Here is a 23478-nt window from a genome sequence, read left to right as displayed (position 1 = left end):
AAATTTCATATTTTTTTTAGGTATCTATTATTAAAAAATACGGGTAGGTAATCGATACTATATTTTCATAATATACTGTTTTTATTCATCTAATAAAAATTCAATTTTACACTTATTTCTACGAAACCACATAATTTGCTGAAGCAGAACTAATCGATTATAATATCGTATATTAGTTATTTATACAATATTCAGCTATAAGTTATAGCGGTATAAACAAAATTAGTACTTAGTCAAAATAAAATAAAAGGAGTAAATAGGTATATAATTTATGTATTTTATTTATTCAATACAAATTAAAAACACGTTTAAAGATAATGGTACTTTTTAAGTTCTAAAATAAAATATATATAAGAGGTAAGAAAATATAATTTTTTAAATATTTAAGTATGAGGAATTAAAATGTATTTTATATTTAACATAAAAACACATATTACATAAATATAATATAAATCATTAGATTAGTATTCATGTTTTCAATAAGCCTTGAAAAACGAGTGGAGGCAAATTTGTTGTACGATTACATGGTCTTAGTAATAATTCTTCTCCAGTCTTGGTAATTGGCATTTTTCGATGATAGCTGACTAATTCACCTAGAAAAAGGTATTATGGTTAATGGTTAAAAGGTTAATGTGTTGTGTAATATATGATTTAGGTACATACAAATTGTAAATACATATTTTATAATAATATATTCCAAATTAACCAATTAAGCAACATTTAAATAATTAATCAAAAAGTTATAATAACTTAAATATGTTTATGAAGTGTACAATATTTTTATTTCATAAATGTTAGAATTTATTGTATCGTATCGTTAATATTAACTTTATTTTTTATTATAATTAAAAAAAAAAAAACAGTTGTTAGGGTATAATGAGACAAGGAATGCATAAACAATTTCACGTGGCACACTAAGTACAGAAATCGAGTTCGGAAGATGCTTTGAACAGGTCACCGTTACTTTCGATTTTCTTAATAATTTTTCAATTGGCGATAGAAAATCTATTGACAACCGTCAAAAATGTTTCGTAAAAAGCTGTATTTACTGATCTCCGCTCCGAATTTATATTCATTGATATCGAATAATGATTAACGCCTTATTTAACATTGCTTTTTAATTTATATCACAATACATAACTATCCTATGAGTGTTTAACATTCAATATACCTAGTTAAGAACATCCTGTCTGGCTTTATAATTTAATATGTTTAATGCCTTAATAAATAATTGTTGGTAGAAACCATAATCACTCCGCAAATTTAGTTTATGTTTATCATTATGACGTAGAATGATATCACAATAATGGTATGATAGGTATTAATATAATATATTAAAATACATATAATATTTTATGAATTGATAAGTAAACTTTTTTAATATGTCAAACTTTAATATCCGAAATACATAAGTTCAGATAAAATAAACATAACTTAATGAAACCGCTAATGTATCTTACGTCCTTACGTCATAACAAAATGTTCCAATTAAAAACTATTTCTAATCGATAGATATAAATCATTTATTCATATAAAATATAATTAAATGTTTGGAGAATAAAAAATAAACACAAAGGAAAACATCATTTAAAATTAACAAATTATTTGTGTCATCTAGAATTTTAAAATGTAGGTAAATTAATACAATAGGTAACTATATTGATGTCCTATAATAAATTATCATTTTAATGTTCTAGTTGGTTTTTAAAATTTTTTCTTTAATACATGTAATTTAAATTACTTTACAAATTTTTTTTTTAATAATTTTCCATGTTAAAAATTATTAATGAAAGTTCATTTTTTCTTTTAGTTATATATAAACATTTTATTTACATTTTTTGATTAAAATTATTTGAAATAACTTACTCAGAGTGTTGTGAGATATTTGATTAGTCCCTAAAAACTGATAATGACCATTAGATGCATCTACTAAATAATGTTTGCAGCAATCATGATCTTTGTATGTGATGGCGTATCCCCAAATTCGTTCGGATAGACGAACTAAAAAGCTACCCACTGGTTCGTTGTTGAGTAAAATTTCTGCTTCTTGTCGAGTTATGAGACCTAATATTTATTCATATAAATTATTTAATTGAGAAAAGATAACTCATATATATTTATTAGTATAATATAATATTTATATTTATATTTAAAATTTAGGCGTACCGTGGAACCAAGTGGCTATGGCATTTTTATCTTTTTCAAATCCAGCTCTTCTGGGTATTTCTTTTGCTCTAAACCATTCAACAACAGCTTTTTTACTTGGTGGCTTAGAAGAGTTTGGTACAAACATTACACTAAAAACATTTATTTTTACTTTATATCTACATTATATTACATTATGTATTGTTTTTGCTTTGAATATGAATATATATTCTACATGATACTTACTTAGAAGGTTTTTCTGTAATACTTAAAAGTGACCTTCTATGTTCTTCTCTAGCTTGACGTGCAATTTGTCGAATTTGTAACTCAACTTCTTTAGCTTTTTGCTCTAAAAATATTTAAATTGAAATTATCATGAATATTTTTTAACTAGTAATTAACAAGTAGCAAGTATTCCAAAAAATATTCTACTTATCTATTAATTTATAGTTTTATTAATCTACAAAAAATTCATTCTTATTATTTTAATGCAATTTATATTTACATTAATTATGTTTATTAATAAAAAAAAATTTATTATATATATATAACCTTATCTATATTATTAAAAATTTATTGTTTTTCATTATGACAACAAATATTGCACGTATAACATTTGAATTATAAATTAATTGTAGTACTTCCGAACAAATTTTAAATTACAATATCCACACATTTAAATAGGTACTTATCTTTTTTGTACCTCATACAATTTAATGTAACTTTTTTTTACCAGAATTATGTTATTTAATTTAATTATTTGAGAGAATACATTAGAGAAAATATTAAAACACAATTATAGTTGTAAATTGTAATATGTAAGTACCTAGTTGATTTAAAATTAATGTCTACTTTTGAGTTATAATAATTAGGTTTATATTAAACAATAAAGTCTACTAATAATTACATATTTCAAATTTATCTTCAATAAAAACCTAAGTTTCAAATGTCATATAATATATAAGTTAGTATGATTTAAGTTAATTATGGGCAATTAATGTCTTAGTTAATAATGCTTTAGTTCAACGATGTACTTGGGAATCCAAGCAAATATTAATCAAGTACCAATACAGTAGTTTATAAATATTATAAAATAATTTAACATATAATTCTCTTAGCATTAATACACATTATTAAACTAAGATTAGTATACATAGACTAGAGGTTCCTAAAGTTGTAATGGTACGACCTATTTTGGAAAATTTTTGAATTTTGGTTATTCGTAACATACTAATGACTTTTTACGTGTCATTGTTGATCGTTATCTTTGCGATAAATTTTAGTTTGACAATGTTGTGCCTGTCGTGGCGATATCATATCGTCAGATCATGTCACTGTAACGTTAGTAATCAATACCTTTAGGTATTTTAGATTAAAGTAATTAGCCATAAGTTAAATATTATAACACTTGATTTATTTTATATAGTTTAATATTTAAGTAAAAAAATAATGGATGAGCATAACATATTGACATGAATGTACAGATAAATATTTTAATTGTATTGTAAATTAATATTGTTATTTGTTAGGTTTTGCTTAGTGCTTACTCTGTTCTCTCCAAACAATTTCTTGCTTTTTATCTGCTTCTTCGGCTTGCCTCTCTTCTTCTTCTTTTTTATTTTTCATTTTGTTATAGATTTCCGATGTCCGTTCTTCCATTACTCTCTGTTCCCAATTTCTCACACGCTCGGACACCTGTACAACAGTTCAATGAACTTTATGTTCAGGGGCTCATCGAACGATTGGTTCCACTCTTAGGTATATACGATATACAATTAGTAATACAAAACATACACAATATGGTCAGAAGGCTGCATATACATCATATTATGTTATATCGTATAATGCTAAGTATCATTCATATATAGTCTCATAGACGCAGGTTATTTTATTATTATGAAATATACTATAAACTAAATACTTTGTTGAATGACAGTTCTTTTAAGGCACCACGTATTGGTTGTGGGGCCACACATGATGGTTTTCTTGCATTTCTGGTGTTCAGATCTTCTACGGAACAGTAAATTTCTTCAGTCGCATGTGCATACTTAGTTTCAGGTGGATTAAATTGAGTCTTTGCTTTGCTTTCCAACATTGCCATTAATTCAGATTCAACTTTTAATCTAAGCAATAAAAATATAAAATTGATGACAGTATATAGTTTAAATGATTTTGATATTTGTATTATAACTTAATTTATTTAAACTAAAAATTGATAATAAAATCATTATAATTTATAATTATACTAATAAACATTGATATACCATGTATTATATTATATATTATAGTAGCTTATATAACCATACGAATTATTTATTATTTTTTAGATAGTGATTATATATATATATATATATATATAAAATTGTATTTATTATTAATTTTATTTAACGATTTATAATAAAATTGATATTTTTTTTAGTAATATCACTTAGCAGAGTACAATTTTTATGCTACTCACTCTCTTCAAAAATATAGATGTTATTATCATACACTTTTTTATATATTAATAAAAACAAACCGCAATTGTTCAGTCTCGTGCTCTGCTTGTAGTCTTGCAGCTTCTCTAGCCTCTTCTTCGATTATTTGTTCAATAGTCTTATCATCCTTATGTTCACCCATGATCCATGTCCAAGGATTACCATTTGTATCCAACATCCATTGTACTTTTTTGTTATCTAAAAAAAAAACCCCAGTTAATTAAAAATTAATTTATTATACATGATATAATATCTCAATATTTATATATTGTATTTTACTTTTTTGTCGCTTTGGATATGTTGGCTTAATACTCTCGTTATGATCCCATATACTCCAACGTCGAACTTGCTCTTCGCGCATTCTACAAAACAGAGTTTGTTTTTGCGTTTCGTCTAATTCCGCCAGCAGCTCCGGATCAACATACATATCTTTGAGAATCTGCTGAAGCATGGTAAATCTAAAATTTTAAAATAAGTCATTTAGATGATGGCCTGTTTAATAGTTTTTTAATATAGTTTTTAATATAGTATTTTGAATTTTGATAGTAACTATGGATAATTGATTTTTGTTGTATACGTAAACGTACATTTAATTTATTTTATTTTTGTCACGCACCGTTTGCCAACTCAGAGTGAAAGTGAATCTACTTTATTTTATAATTTATTTTTATTTTTAGATTACCAAATTAGGTATAAAACAGTTTTAAAAAAAAAAAATATTATTAAATTTAGATTAGTTACAACTGTTTTATACCATACTATTCCAATTATTAGATACCAGCTACTGTTCTGCATAAGTTGTCTTTTACATATTAATTTATTTGGTACATACTACATAGCCATATAAATAAACATTTTATATCGATAATTTAAAATTGTTTTAACTAATTAAAAAATTCTGAGTATAAATTTAATAACAATTAACAACTATTATTGATTTAGTAGTGTAGGTGCTGTTTATTTTAATTTAATACGTGTAGGGTTAATGAGTACAATTAATTTCTGTTCTGCTTAGCTGAAGATAACGTGTTTATAAGATTTATCATTCTAATAATGAAGTTTTAGATCGTTTACGCAATTGTAATATTATTTATTATTACATAGAGAAAGTAACTCGCATTTACGAAAATATGTATGTTGTATTGTTATATTTATTCGGTTATTTCTTATTTCTTCTAAATTAAAAAAAAATCTAGTTTGTTTCAGTCTTTTAATTTTTGACTGCCATACAGTACACATAACCTACGTCCTATGTTATTAATATTTTAATGATGTATTAAATTAACATGTTGATACAAAAATGATATTAATACATCAGCAATGTAGAAATTTAGATTTACACAATTTACAAAACTAAACATACTGTTTAATGTTAATTACCTATAGCAATTTTAACTCAATGTATGCCTTTTGCTATTAACATAATATTATAATTTTATATTCGTAACGGAAAATTACAAACAAAAACTGTATTCTGCAGAACCTATTCATCTGGAACATAGAATAGTTCTTTGTATTGAATGTACCTATTCGACTTCTCTTACGTATATAGACTTCAGTAGAATTACAGTTTAGTAATATTTATAGTATACCTATTCTTGTTGAATACATATAATATAATAATATAATATACTATATTAGGTACATAAGATATGGCTAATATATAATATAGTATGTGCTATTCAACCAGGGTCACTTCCGCATCAATATTTTAGTAGGTACTTATATAGAAAGCGTGTCAGGGCTAATAAATAGGAGCTTAAAGGTCCAAAGAAAAATAACACAGTATTTACGTCATTATTCGTTATTGATAGTTTCTATATTTATCCCATTGTTACACTTTAAAACTGAAATAATAATCATTTCTTTTTATTGACGGGTTTATAACGCACTTGATTACACATGAATGCGACGGATACGTCATACGTCTACTGTCATGTTTCAAATAGTATAGGTACTATACCTTTTTTTTGTGAAGAAAGTGAATATTTACTGTATTTTATAGATACCTATACTATCAATATAATATATGCCTACCAAATACCCAAATACACAAACAATAAGATACATTGACTAGGTAGCTTAAGTGAAATGGGTGTCCATTGTCATCACTTCAAATACAAATTTTTTTTTGTCTAGGAAGGTGAGTTTAATTAGGTATTAAGAAAGTTTCTTGGTCATTTACGCTTGGTAAAGCTGTGTTAATTAAATTTATTTATTAAATAACCAAACACAAATAGTATAAGTGTTGCATAAAGCTTAGTCACCCAATAACGTGACAAAAAAATTATAAACGGGAATATAATTTATACAAAATCAGTTTTTGGTTGTAGGTAACTAATTATATTATAAACATAGTAGTTTTGAAATTTTCATCAATTGTATATATATTACCATTTCCTATATATTATGATTTAATTTTCATGTTTTTACTTTTTTGTACTACCTATATTCTACTTTTTTTCAATTTACCTATGTATATAAATTGCTTTCGTTGGTCAAAAAGTTAGAAAATGTAATATATAATTCTTCATAAGCTTTTATAAAAAATATAATAAAAGCTATTATAAAATATCGAAAATACATACTTACAATATTTGAATAAACATTTGAAACTAAACCTTTAACAAAATTAGATACCTATATTTAAAAGAAAACATTTTTAGTTATGAGGTTGTAATTAATAAATATTAATTGAAGGAACTTGAAACTTATCGTTACCATTATGTATATTATTATTTTCTATACTTACATAATGATATTTTTAAAATATTTTGAAAAATTTGAGCTATGTTTACTGCGGACCATTTACAGCGTTTTATAGCAGTAGCCAGTAGATACCCACGTGGTATTGATTTTTAAGTTCATCATAATAAATTAATAATAAATGATAATATGATTGTTGCGTTATTATTATTATTATTATTATTTAGACAGGTAAAAATTACTATTACTAATTGCTACATTATTATTATTTTTAATTAATTTGTTATCGTATTAAAATGATTACTTTTACTGCAATATTTAATAATGGGACTTAAACAGTTTTGTGGTTTCTGGAACATTCACGGCACCTACGGTCTAAAGTTTGTCATAGAAGATGGTTTATCGAATTATCGTTGACCAATTGTGTATAAAAGCGCATTTGACTGACTATCAAGTAATTAGTCTTTCATCTGAGCCATTGTAAGAGTAGTAAGACCCATCCAGGCAGACTTGCACGGTTTATTGGTTGAACGATTTCACGTATTCGTGTCGTGAGTGTTCTCCGCTGATAGTTAGACCCATCGGACAGACTTATACGTTGGTATAACGTACTACACAAACCGGCAAATGTTAGTAATTACTTATCAATCTTATACTCATGTTACGTTTTTCTTTATTTTTCTTTTTGTACAAGTGTTAATTGAAATATTTAGATTCTTTTAAAGGTTTTAATGTTCATCAGTAAATAAACAAATAATCATACTCAGATCTAATGAAACCAAAATCTCTCTCTTTCTCTCTTTTATATTTTCAGTCCATCAGTCACATCCAAAAATTATTACTTTATCATTCGAAGTTTTTGATAATTATTAGTTCAATATACTATGCTGCTAATAGAAAAATAAATTATTTATAGAAATAATATAAATTAGAAATTAAGAAACACCTCTTCTCGGCTCAGAATCGTTTTTCGTATGCAATGATTTATCATTGAATTAAAATTTAACACATTCATTACAGTGATTTACTCAATGACGAGGTACTCAAAAATATCTACGATAAATAGCCGAACGACTTTCTCGGTTTTTTTAAACTATGAACCTTGATCTTGGAAGATGTATTATGTATAAGGAAATACATGAAATAAAAATTAACGTAACTTATCAATTATAATTTAAAGCAATACCTAAAAAATAATTATTACTAACAATATTACCCATTTCTCAACTTTCACATTCGATTGTGCATTAATACATTATTTTGGATATATTTACTTATAATAATTTGTACAATATAATTATTATGTTATTATATGTATATATTGTATGCTATTATAGATTATACGAGTAATATATTATCCGCATTGTATTATATTATGATTTTTAATACGGACGTAGCATATTTTGTATCATTTATGATGAGTATTAATCCACGATAATGATATATTATGCTTATAAGTTATAATATTTATTTATGACTATTATACTATAACCTATATTATATACGTGTTATATGTAAATACTCACAAAAAGCATATCTACATAAGTTTGTGTTTTATTATGACGTACATGGTACATTCATTGCGGATATATGCGTTGAATTTTTATTATTGAAAAGGAAAAAAACAGATGACGATAAAAATTTATAATACATATAATATATGTTATGTAGTGGGATGTAACTTATAAAATACGTGTAATAAATAAATAATTTAATACAATTGTTATGCTCTAGGTATGACGGCTAAGCACCAGAATATTATATTTATGAGTTTATGACGTTAGTCGTAAGTGAATAAAATATCATTTGCATTTTTCTTTCAATTCGCATATTTGGACGACATGCATTACATACATAAATACTGGAGAGAAAAATGGATAAACCAAAATATAGAGGATGTATTGTTATATAATCACACGAACATCATACGTTGAAGCATAAATAATATTTGGCCAGGTAACAATTACTTTAACAGTTGTAACAAACGGGCACATGAAACAATAACATGAAATAATAAACACGAAAAGGCATTTATAGGTATCTCGCGAAATGCTTATCGGTTATGAATGTTATCACTATAATTAAAATTGCTAGAAAGCTGTCCCGAGTGTAAAAATATGGGAAATAATATATTCATAGTTTCATACTGATGGTCGTTGTTTGTGCATCAATATATGTTAAACAAATAACAATAAAATGTACATAAATAAAAACAATATTAAAAAAACATTTTTCTAAAAAAGCATTTATCACTATGTTTTATTGTAATCATTTTTTAATTTTAAATTTTTTCATGAGCACAATTAATTTCTTATTCCAAAGCTTCAAAGCAGAATATTTTTGGAGTCCTTCGATGCATAACAATTAAATTTTAGACGAGTGTATGAGTTATACAGTTTTTATTTTGATGTACCTACGTCATAGAGTGGTAGTTTAGGGATACCGGATACGGATACCTAACAACATTTTGATTCACTACTCCACTCAAATAAACTTTAAATAATTATAACTAATAAACTATTAACTGTAAGAAATTTGATTTTTCACAACGAAATACTTTGAATAATATTCTGCTTCGGAATATAAAATTAAAAATCTATGTTATTATTCAAAATAGTAAACAACTTAAGAAATATAGTTATTTTGTTACGATTTAAAATTATGCAAAAGAAATATGTTCAAAAACATTAGTTTTATTTCTAAAATAATGAGTGTCTTACGTTTATTAAATCAACTAGTATATTATACACTACTAAAAAACAAAATTGCTTATTCCTTTAAATTTGAAATAATACTAATAATAGTTATAATATTATAATACATATATTATATTATATATACTTGACATATGATTTTTACATGATTTTACCGATTGTATTATGTTTTTCCTATTGATCGTTTATTGTGATATTCGTATTGTGTGTTCAAAGGTTTATACTTCATAGCGAGAAGTTTCAGTTAGGAATACAAAATTAAATAACTGTATTATAATATTAATAGCCCAGTACGTGGTGGAGTGCGTTTAACATAATAATAAGTAAGGTACCTATGTCTAATTTTCGAGTGTCACACGACCGATTGACTTAACGCGTAGGTTTTTCGTTATCGATATGCCCATCTGAGCTTATATAATATGCTTATATATCAATGAAATTTACAATCGCCTAGCCCACCCCCCCTCCCCAAATCGATGGTGTGGTCTGGTGCATTGTTTGGCGTGACAATGGCTGCGACAGCACGTCTTATAATATTATTATGGTGTATTGCCTATGGACAGAGAGTGAGACAGAAGAGAAGAACTTTATCGTTGTTGTCGTTATTGCATTGACACGGTGTCTGTGACAATACAAAACTGATTATTTCCACCGCCGTCGGGTAAGTAACGATTTTCCGCACTGCGATCGATTATTAGCTTTGCGCCTTCTCTTCGTCAACTTTGCTGTTAAGTATTAATAATATATTCTAAACTAACTATTCCGCAAGAGTAATTGATTCCAACTATTTCGTCGTGTATATTTAATATGTAGCTACTTATACTTATTGTGAATATAAACCATAGTGGGAGTCAGGTAGTGTGTAGGGTATGCAGTGGCATAAAAAAAAGTTCTTTACGTATGATGCTTTTATATTCTGAGTGGAGCGAGTCATTATGTTTAATTGACAGTTTGTAGTTTTTGGTACTTAGTTAGTATGGTAAATAGTACAGTATATATAATAATAATAATAATATTTTTATGTGGGTGGAAGTTAAGATTTCCAGAAATATTTGCACCTCTTGAACACGAAAGACTGGCTTTGCTTATGATATACGCATGCGCATAAATTAATATTTAATATATTATATACATCCAACTTGTTGTCGACTATTGAATCTATAAAGCGGTGTGCTGATATTGTTGAATAATGGACACCATACGTAACAGGAGATCTTAAAAAAAATGATTTAGCGATGCGGGCGTATTATAAATTATATACACATAAAATATCATTTGCAGTCATTCATTAAGCGTGAGATTATATTATATAAAATACAATTATAACGACTCATCTGTCCATCTATACGACTATCTATTTTTACAGGTAAAGTATACCTAATGGCTACTATAGTTAATATTTTAATACATGTATAGATATTAGCTTTAACCTTAGGATTATCATAAAAAAGTAATATATGAATAGTAAATTAAATTAAATGGACTTTAATACAACGGCCTTGCTATGATGGGAGACTGCGTGGAATGTTGTGGAAATCATCAAACTAATATAATTGAGCGTACATATAATAGCCATTGATCGCAATTTATACTATATATTACTCTATATGGTAATATTATTATAATATTATCGATGATAATGGTAATAAGACCATTACCGTTATTACGTAAACCACAATAATCATTGCACAAATACTGATATTCGATAAAACGATGCATCCAGCTGCTGCGTTATATTATAAAAACTTGAATAAAGTCACATAGACCAATAAATGCTTTTTTTAATCGATAAAAATGAAGGTAGGTGCTAGCATAGTTGTATATAGTATAAAAATGATACTAAAGTATAATAGCATCGTGCCATCGTGTCGAATCTGTAGGTTCAGTAGACCATATATACATGACACCTACGAGTATAATTCAAACTAGTAATTTTTTAATACAATAAGTGAACTTAATCTAAAGTTTTATATTTTTTTTTCTAATTATTCAAATCATATAAATAATACGCTCAACGCTGTGTAATATAATATATAATGTACCAATATACCTATAATAAATATAAATATATTTCAGTTTAACCATTTTATAAAGGATATTAATTGATTTGTTGACCATAAAATTATCAACATTAATATCAAGCTTCACTGACATTTTTATGATCTTTAATTTATAATATAAATTACATTACTGGATGAAACATCACGCATGACTATGATTATTTTTTTAATCTACAGTTTTAATAAAAGTAAAATTAATATTTTTAGATTGTACCTACCAATTAGATTCTGAGCGGAAATTGTTCCGCATGAATGTATTGATTTTACAAGGATATGTTTTTTTTGTCTGAGTATACGATAAGTTGTCAATAAAAATACTTCAATTTACACTTTGAGGGTGCTTTTGGATAGTAAATCAGATGGGTGTAGTCAATTTGCACAAAAACAAAAATCGATTATTATAAGATATAGGTACTATCGAAAAAATAATCGTACAAGTTTCGATACTTGAGTAATAATATTTTAAGGTATATAAGAAGACAAAGACATAGGATATTTTGTTTATAAATATTGAATTGTTATTTACACCGTTCTATGTCATTATTGACTTAAAATCTATACTTTATATATAATAATAATAATAATAATAATACACGACACACATATTATATAATATTATAATTTATTATTGTATTATTTTAGCAAAAAATATGATTTAGTATGTATTTTTGTGCAAGGAATAAAAAATCTTATTATTATAAAATTATAAAAATGACTATTCGATAGTACTCATTACTATAATAGATATTCATTTTGGTGCAAATTACGAACTCTCAATCGGATCTAATTTGTACTATAAAGAGGTCAACATTAAAAATTCCCAGTATTTTTGTATAATCGAGAAAACAAACAAAAAACTTAGAAAAACATTAATTTTTACTCAAATCCAATATTATTATTAAAATAATTGTTTTGTAACTATGTTTACCAAAATTTTAACAGTTTTCGTTCAGAACTGTTTTACATCGTATACAATAGGTCAATAGTTATCATTAAATTAATTTAAATTAAAATTTAACAAAATCCACTTTCGTGATTTACTCAATAACGACACTCAATATCAAAAACGGTATCCACTTGCCTACCTTTTTTATTTTGATATGTCCAATTGTTCGAAATACTGATAAAAACAATAATTGTAAACTAATTTACTTATACCACTAAATGACTTGGACGCGTGTTTATGTATTTATCGATGACTTATAATATATACATTATTTATTCAATATTCATTACCAATTATATTATTTTAAAATATACCTTTTATGACCAAAATTATTAATATAGATGGTAGTGTTAGCCGTTAGGTACTTTAAAATGATTACTTCTATCTGCAAAGTTAGTAATAAATTTAAATTATGCATGCTATTTTAACTTCAAAAGTCTAACAAATTACTATAAAACCGAACTTTGATAGACAAACTATTATAAAAACGTTAAGAAATAACATATTTTATTAGGTATTTGTCGATAGATTATATAGTTTGTTTTTACACAAACATACATTGATGTAACAATTGCCAACGTCCCAATGATTATCATGCGAAAATGCGTAATTAACTACGGTAGAAATGTATACATATTTTATGAGCCGACAATTTTCAGAATCGCGTAGTGTAGACAAATATGTGCCTATACACTACATCGAGCGCCATAATATTCCCACCGCCGCCTACAATAAGTGACTATGTCAGTGTGGATACTATTATAGCTCGACTGCAGACAGAGAGAAATGGAAACGGAAACGTTTGTGGCGTGACGACGATGAGTTTAGGTCAGCTAGTATAATAAGTACCTGTTGGTTGTTACTGACCTATTACATCCATATTACACGACCGAAAATCACGTAAAAGAATTAGAGGAGCGAATTTTTCGTAACCGTTAAAATTACCGATACATAAAAGTAAAACCTACGCATATTATACAGAATATGTAAAGAAATATGTTTCTTTTTCGATTTACAATATTACACATAATAACTACATAACTACATAAGTATACATCATAACTACGATCAATTCTTCTCGCTCTTCTCTTTGAACCGTACTAGTGTCATTATATGTATTAAATTAGGTATTTTTGTAGATGGGTTATAAACTTATAACTGAATTACGGGCCGTAGCCATTTTCCTTCAAAACTGGAGATACTGTATTCCTCTACTCTTTATTTTTCTAAAAAAAAAACAAACAAATCTTGAGCATTTTACTTCATTTAAAAAATAAGATAACTATTAAACTCTTATTAATTTAAATATGTACTTAACATCATTTTCTAGCCTTGAGTAGTATCTAATATTATTGTTGTTATAATATATGCATAGGTAAACATCAAATATTAAAAAATATTAAAAATTATTTGAATTTTAATATTTAAATATTAAATATATGCTATTGATATTTAGAGAAAAATAAATAGATGTTAATAAAGTATGTAGAGGAAAATGGAATGCACTGGCCTTTCTTTTTTTGGAGGAAAATGTTATCTTATTTTTGGCGTAAATGGTTGCGACTGACTTAGGATGGTTATTAGTTTTGATTTGTTAATCAAATTGTCTGATTACCTAGCTACTAAAAAATCTATGACATGTATAAATATAGAATTATTTTCGAAAATGCTAATTTTTTTTAGTATAATCAATATTTTAAATTTTTAACTCAAGAATAAAACTACAAAAAATTATGTAAAATCATTAAAAAATTATAGACAACTATATAATGCCACAGGCTATAAATTATAAAATATAAATTGTAATCTCTTTTTTAAGTACGCTTATATTTTGCTCTTACGCAGTTACGCCTGTAAATTAAAATAACTATATATTATATTATAATATTAATTTATTATTGTATTTTAATTATTTAATATTTCGATAACACGCAATAAAGAATTTGTGATAAATTTTATGTAGATACAGATAAATGGTAATGCGCCTAAATTACATCCCATACGGCTATACAGTATACATATTTATTTTTATAAATAACGAGCGTCAGAACATAAATCAAATTATCCTAATATAACACTATTACACTCTTCTATAAACAAAACTATTAACTAGGTATATTATATAATAAATAATAATATATAAAATAAATAAATAATCTTTTATTTTTTTTTTAATTCTTGTAGATATTTTAGATAATATGTTAAATGTTAAATATTATTATTATGTATATAAATATTTATTTCTGGAATTGGAGAAATACGCTATGTTAATGTAAAGTCTGTTTGGTTTTTCTTTGTCTATTTATTTTTAAATGTAATATTATATTAATTATCAAGTGAATATTATATTATATTCATTTACAGTTGTAAAATTTTTATATTTATATTGTTTAAATTGTTATATTATCTCATCATTTTATTATTATTTAATATTTTTAACTATAATAATTCCCTTAAGTTAAATAACTCAAAAACCGTTTGTTCAAATTTTGATTTAGGCGCAAAACATTTTCCAAGAGTAATTTACTGAACAGTAATATAAGAAAAATAAGTTATTCTCATTTTAAATAATGAAGTTGATGTCGCTACAGGCTACTTAAATCGTATAAAAATATTCTAAATACTTGATTATATCATCATTAAGTATTATTAATCATTTATTTACTTTAAAATGTCAAAATTTGAATAAATAAATTTATAATTAAATAAATAAATGTAGGTGAACATGATCGGTGAATCACTTTGAATGGTTGTATATACACAATATACTATATATTATAATGTGTATATTGTCAACTATTAATGGCACATATATTTTCTTTTCACGATAGGTATTTGCTTCATACTATTACAGTTAGAGTGGTTCGAAAACAATAAAATTAGTTTATCCATTTGTATTTCATAGACAGCTTAAGATATAACTATTGAATATTATTTTATTCAATATCAACATAAAAAATAAATAGAAATAGCTGAGTTGTAAATTAAAAATATTATATCGATTGACAAAACTGTTAACGCCATTACATTGTTTACGTTTTTTAAATATGCAAAATAAATCATAAAAAATGTAATGCCATTCATAAAATTATAAAACCTCGGTATATCTGTTACTATTATATACTATTAGTATATTAGGTAATGTATTATATGCCCGTGTAACGGTTAAACTAAATACGAGTCAAACAACTCCATAACAATAATTTGAACGTTAAAGAATATTTTTCAATAATATATAAATATTATATAACCCATATTTTACATAGTACAAATAATATGCTTTGCGGTTAATATATTAGGATATACCGAAGATACACATTAGAATCATTAGATCATAGAATACGATATTTAAACTAATCTGCAGTAATCAGTATCAGTTTTCTGTATAATTATAAACTTATTAATTAACGTATTAAAACGCATAACAGTATGATGCTCTGACAATTTAAAAATTCCGTTGTCTTTATAGTTTTGTATGGCGTACCAAAGTCAAATGTTATGTTAAGCTTAAAATAATATTTTCCATCTAAACAAAATTATTTTATTTATTATAATTTAACTTTTATGAAAATTATCTATTATATAGTGTTATGTGTTATAATTGTATATATATATATATATTTATATTTAAGTCTAGCGTGTGTATAAAAGAGAAATCCTTCATTGTGGATAAAAAAATATATATATAGGTAGGTACACAGAGTGCCACTCAATGCAGCTCATTGTATTGTCCATTGTAACGTTTTCCAACAATGATTGTAAACTAAACAAATATTGAAAATATCGTTTCTCAATTTTCTTTGGAGTTATTTACAGAATTTGTCACCATCAGTGTTATTCATTATAGTAATTCATACAACTCATTTTGTCAGGGTTCAGTAACGACTGTTTGAAAAAAATACAACAATTAACTCAAATATTGTCACTTATAGTTTAATGATGCGGATACACATCACGTGGGAAACATCCTTGAATTATGTCATCCTTTTGTTTTATATACGTGAATGATACAAATAAAAACCTCCAGATTTTATAACTTAATTGAAAGATCACGGTGTCTAAGTTTCGTTCTGGCTTCGTTTAATTTATACAATATAAACTATAAAAAATAAAGATATATAATAATATAATATATTTCTTTGTTTGAATAATGAACCAAATCAGATGAGTAATCACTTATTATAATATAAATTAAACAGGAGACTGAGTAGGATTTATAATTTAGTAACAATTATGTTTCACCCCAAATAAAGCTAATTAAAATTTAATAATGATACTATGGAATACGAGTGTATGACATCATTAAAATATTTAATATATTATATTAAACCTTTTTTGTTGCTTAATATGATAAATAAAATTAACCATATTTATTACCATATATTTAGAATCATTGAAAAATTGGACGCATTTAAATTTTAACCCATAGGTGCAATTAGCGGGGCTTGGGTGGGCTTAGCACACTCAGTTTTGTCTGTAGCCCACCCAGTTTTATATGTTAGTGTTAATAATCAATACTAGTGGTGTAGGGGCAAAGCCCCCGCGGGTTGCTGATATCAATATTCAATTTAGCCTACCAAGAAATAGAGCTCTAGTTGCGCCTATGTTTTAACTTAAAATAGCTTATATGATATATATTATATATCGTAGTTCATACAAAATAAAATATTTTTGAACAAAACAATAATATTGTTGTGCTATGAAATTAAAATACTCTTGTATATTCAGTGGTGATTATTTATTTATTTATTTCAAATACTTAAGCTACGTGGGCAATAACCAATAAGTACAGGTCAATTTTAATCAAGAAAGATGATAAACTCACTGCAAAAATAAATTTAAACATTCCATTGAAAATCTACTAAAATTAATAAATTATTATTGCAATAATAAACATTAATTATAAGATTTTATTTTGGATAAAGTATTATAAATATTGCAAAGGATGTATATTGATTTATTTAAGTAAAGTAAATTGCACGTTTATAATTTGTATGTATATCACTATTAAATAATTAAGCAATAACTCTTATATGATTGTACTTAATACCTATATTATATGAGCATATGACTCATTTATTGGTGTAAATTGTCACGTATTAAGCTGTAAATTATGAGTAAAAATTTATTATGGATTAAAATATTTCAACTATGGTTTCTTTGTATTTTGTTGACTAATAACTGTTTAAGACTAAATTTTAATATTGACTTTTAAAAAAGAGTTATACCACATATTATAATAAATCCTAACCTCTTAACAGTTGTTGTATTCACTAACGTACCTACGCATAAAATAAATTACAAAGCATAATTCTTTTTACAGAACATATGGATGGTTAAGAAATAAACTGTTTAAAAAAGACGAGAAAAAAGAGAAAGAAACAAAAAATAAAAATATTTACTAATAAAAAAAAAACAATTTTTATTCGTCATTGTTATAGTTGTTCGGCTGAGCTGTACAGCGAAGTGTCAACGATTCGGTCAAGGGCAGTATACTCGATGATATGTGTTTGCTGACACATGGTGCATAAAAAATCACTTTATGAAACGGATCCATTAACTGTATAGGCGCATAGCAAAGAGTATAGAAACGTTTTCAGAGTTTAAACATTTTTGGGTAATTTTATTACCTAAGTTAATAATTAATTTTCTTTTATATACTCATCAATCATCATCTAATATAGTTATTTTCAAATGTGTATACCTAACCTTCCGGAAATTTACAACAGAAATGCAAGCACGTATTTGATTTGGTTTAAATAGGTACGTATTAGTGTAATGACTAATGAAGTTATAATGATAATTTATTATACAGTGTTATGGTAGTTATCTGAGTGTTAATAATTATAATGAGTGTTATAACGTATAAGTATCTGGATAGCATACTAATAATATAATATTTTAAATACATTTACAATATCCAATTTTTTTTTGTTTTTTGGTAGAACAAATTAAAATAATATAATATTTATTGTATCTATAATATGCATATTACATCCTTATTATTGTCAACCCCTCATTATTAGTATTATGTTCCTATTCCTTATAACTTTTTCATAATAAAAAAAAAAACATTTGTTTTCATAATAATTTTATAAGCCAGCCATCATGATCATTATCATATAATCGTATATTATATATTATGTATATCCTTATACTATTATAACATAATATAGGTATAATGTACGAATAACTTCATAAGTTTATAATCATAATTTATAAGTGTGCATCGAATATTCCATAAGTACTGTAAGTACTTACATAATATTATGACAAATATGTTATTTATGTTATACATACAAACCATCTCCATCATAGTCCATATATTCTATCTTTTAAAATTATATATTTATATTATCTCACTAATATCAATATGTTATGTATGTACCTTTAGAGTATACATAGTTTTGAGTCAAGTAACTTCCGGCATAAACACTCGTCAAATCAAACAAAATATAAAACATCATTTTTCCGGCCAACTGTACTTTATATTCATGATTCATACGAAATGAGTTATTACATAGTAATGACAGTAGTGTTATTCTTGAACTAATTATACAACATAAATACATAATGGAACCGGTCGAATTCGAATACAATCCCAACAAAATTTAGTATTTACGTAGAAAGCATGTACAAATAACGGTAAATAGAAACAATTAAACGCATAAAACAATTCATAGCTTATATATTTTTCAAGAAGGTCAAATGACAATTTCATACGGGAATAATTTGATTAATGTGTTTTTTTAAATTTAAAGTTGTTTTGCATTTTACGATTTTTCTCGTATTTTAAAAACAAAGAAAAATAAGCTATTCAAATACTAAATAATTTAAATTAACTAATTAATATTATATAATACTAAAAGTAAAAAAATAATGTATATTTTGTATTGTTCATTGAATATAATGTATTAATATGTATTATTTTTTTTAGCTGTACTCATAGGAACAAATGTGAGATGGTAATGATGGTACAAATGGTACAATAGTTATTTTAAATATTTAAAGTATGAAGTGTTAACAGTATATATAATAATATTTTTTATATTGACTATTAAAGTATAATAATGTATTACATTTTTATAATTATGTAATAACTGTCACATTTAAATGTTATCTAGTGGTTTAACACAGAAAACATAAAGGTTGAGTAAAGTAGGTACATAAAGTATGATTATTAGAACCCAGTGATAATGGATAAAGATGATCATTTAAATTGATGAGAATTACATTATAATACTAGGTAATAGGTACATTACATTATACATACCTAGTATTTCGCTTAGTACAGAAAAAATTAAATAAAGAACTACTCTTTTAAGAACACTTGTTTATGCAAATAATAGTTTCTAAAAAAATTTTTTTTATAAATATTTTCCGATTTCAAGATTGAATATTTGAATGGACTAATAAAAAAAAATAACGAATTTGTTAACTAGGTACTCGACTACTAAAAGGCCAACGTACCATAACGACTTTCATGAACATTGTCAAACCAATTGATTTAAAAATAATTACAATGTATTCAGGTTGAAAGATTTGAAAACAAAATAAGTGAAACTCGTTTTGAAGTCTTATTTCCTGCAATATTCAAAACGATCGCGACCATATTTGTTTGATTGCTGATTCTATTATTCACGAAATGCGAAATTGATGTCTGATGTCTTTTGTTCCGATTATGGTATTACCTTTTATACAAGTTTGGACAACGACGTAGATGTCATATTATTGTAACACACAAAGACAAAGTAGCAAATGGACACTGCACAATAATAAAACAAATTCTTGCAATTAAAAGATCATGTTCAAGGATTTACAACATGGGCGTTAGCAAAAATATGATACATCTTAGCAATTTATTATGTATTGTTTATCGAATGATTGAAATATATCGGTAACATTGTCTATAATTACCTACGTGACATACTAATATGTTTTATGAAGTAGGTAACATTGTTACCTATGTTTTATTATATGAATGTGAGATTTTTTCCAATTATGTTCGTTTGACCAATATTTTATAACACATTATACATATATATATATATATTATAAAATCAATGCAAATAAGCACACAACAAAATAATAATAGTTCTAAAAATGTTATAAATAATATATAATATTATGTATATTTAAGAGTTCCAGTATCCATTATCGTTTCTCAAATTACAAATATAATAGAAAGCATGAATTTGAAAGTGAAACAATTGAAAACCTTATTTTATAAAAGTATAAGGTATGGATATTTTAGAAATTATATAAATTAGTACATGTTATGTGCTTATGTTACTGTTGTTTGTTTTAAAAAGTTGATTAATTAATTCATTAATCATAAGCGTATGGTACGTATTATGTATATGTAAAAAAAGTATGTATAACATTCTATACAATGTTAATAAAATGATTAAAATAGTAAAAATGAAAGAAAATATTATTCTGTTGTAATTTATCGTTATAACTATGACTATCAGCATGTTCATATTCACGGATGGTTGCATATTCCCAACATCCAATTACAGACTGCAGTACCTACACTACATACAGTTTTTCTCCAGCAAAAGATAAAACGGGATACTCTGGTGGTCCACCACATTGTAGAACATGTGCAACCCGCGTAGCCTATTTTTAAATCATTTTAATTTCCCGCGTGCGTATGGTGTACTTATACAGTAAAACATAAACTAGTAAGTCGTCTTTAAAAAGATATATTATAAACAGACAAATATGCACTACATATTTACGACCTATTCGTATTATACAAATTTTCAATAAGGGGTAATATTTAAATTTTAGGTAATAGGCTTTTGTCTTGGGGACATTTTTATTTGAAAATATTAACATTACGTTTATGGTTTATATAAATTTGTTTTTTCTTTTTTTACAAAATGGCAGTTTTGTTCACAACACGCAATACTATTATCATATATCATCGTCTCATCGATGTACAATACACGTAATTTGTGTATATTTTGTGTGTAAACATTAAATAACTATACATTATTTTTTATTTATTAATAATACCCGACTATATAAATATTTGTTATTTGTAAATAATATTCAACGTCAATTTGGATGTTGTGGACAGGAAGTTTTTTATGTGTTGTTATTCCGTAGCTAAACTTATCTATATTGACTTCACGATAAGGCAAACATGGTGTATTGGCATTTAATGTTGTTTTAGTAATATGATATGTGTTTGTTATTCTGTATAATATATAATTCTAACTGAAAAACTGATTTTATATGAATATAGAAACATACATAACTATAATAATAAAAATTAACTTAATAAATTTGATCTTTCAAAAATGAATAAATCTAATATAGTTAGCAAAAATCAGATTTCAAAAAGCTACATAAAAAAAAACAACGTAAACCACAGAAATACTTAGTATAAAAATTTATAATTTTAGTAATTTTACTATTAGTTAGAAATTAACTGCAAAGAGTTGAAGTCAATAAAATTTCTAACAATAAATTGTAATCAATTATTAAGCTTTCTTTTTGTATAATTTTAATTTTTAGTTTGTACGTTGTATGTAATTTTTTTTTATAGGTACCTTTGTTTTAATACTTTAAATAATTATCAATTATTTTAATTTATAAAGTTATAACGAAACGTATTTATAATTTCTTACTACGTAGTGAACCATTATAGCTATACACAGTATTTTACAGTATTAACTGAACAATAGATTTTATTACGTTCATACATTTAATCATGACATACCTAAATCGTAGTATGTTTACTATAATGAATGGTCACCGTTTTTTTTTTTTTAATGTACATATTTTTGAGTATCGACAACAAATTCATTAGTTACGAAATGACAAGTAGGTTCTTATCAATTTTATTAAAAATCATACCTAAATAGGTAAAATTATAATTTGAAAATAGGGTGATTTGAAAACTATATATTAATATATTCAATGTGAACTTCAATAAATAATAATAGATACATTTGCTAAATACCTATTTAAATATGTATGACAAAATTAAATTACGAAGACAGCAAAACACTGATAGTTTTCATCAACAACCGACTTGCATATTATAAAATGTTATAGTTTATAATGTATATCTTTATATATTAATATTAAAGTAGTAATTTTAATTTTACCTCCGTTTGTGGCCAATTTCTGATTATGTATATTAATGTTCGAGTACAGTTTTAAAAACAAAACATAGCATTTAAAAAAATAAAAACGGTAGCTATGCAGTGTAGGTGTTCGACGGTTATATTCATCTGTATAGTGTCATCGTCGCTCTTCAGTGGACACGAAACTCGTTTAAATATTATAGGTGACTTAACGCGACTTAACTACCGCACGCTACACACAACGACGTCCGCGGGTCAACGTCTAAAGTCTGACTAATCACGACTGCACGAGTTTTAGTTACAACAATGTGCTGTCCAAACGAACGA

General features: G+C 25.3%; 1 protein-coding gene across 1 annotated transcript; it reads right to left on the bottom strand.

Moving 5' to 3' along the window:
- Positions 1-257: 257 nt before the first annotated feature.
- LOC132930181 (SH2 domain-containing protein 4A-like) lies at positions 258-23478 on the bottom strand. Its single transcript, XM_060995899.1, has 9 exons — positions 23173-23478; positions 4902-5080; positions 4664-4820; positions 4067-4268; positions 3693-3840; positions 2392-2494; positions 2167-2297; positions 1867-2064; positions 258-593 (listed from the first exon to the last, which is right to left on the bottom strand). Exons 2-9 carry the CDS (start codon positions 5071-5073, stop codon positions 469-471), a joined length of 1236 nt encoding a protein of 411 aa, XP_060851882.1. The 5' UTR covers positions 5074-5080; positions 23173-23478; the 3' UTR covers positions 258-468.

This window comes from Rhopalosiphum padi, chromosome 4 (genome assembly GCF_020882245.1).
Source record: "Rhopalosiphum padi isolate XX-2018 chromosome 4, ASM2088224v1, whole genome shotgun sequence".
In the NCBI taxonomy this organism is placed as follows: domain Eukaryota; kingdom Metazoa; phylum Arthropoda; class Insecta; order Hemiptera; family Aphididae; genus Rhopalosiphum; species Rhopalosiphum padi.
This window is presented reverse-complemented; position numbering and strand designations above follow the sequence as displayed.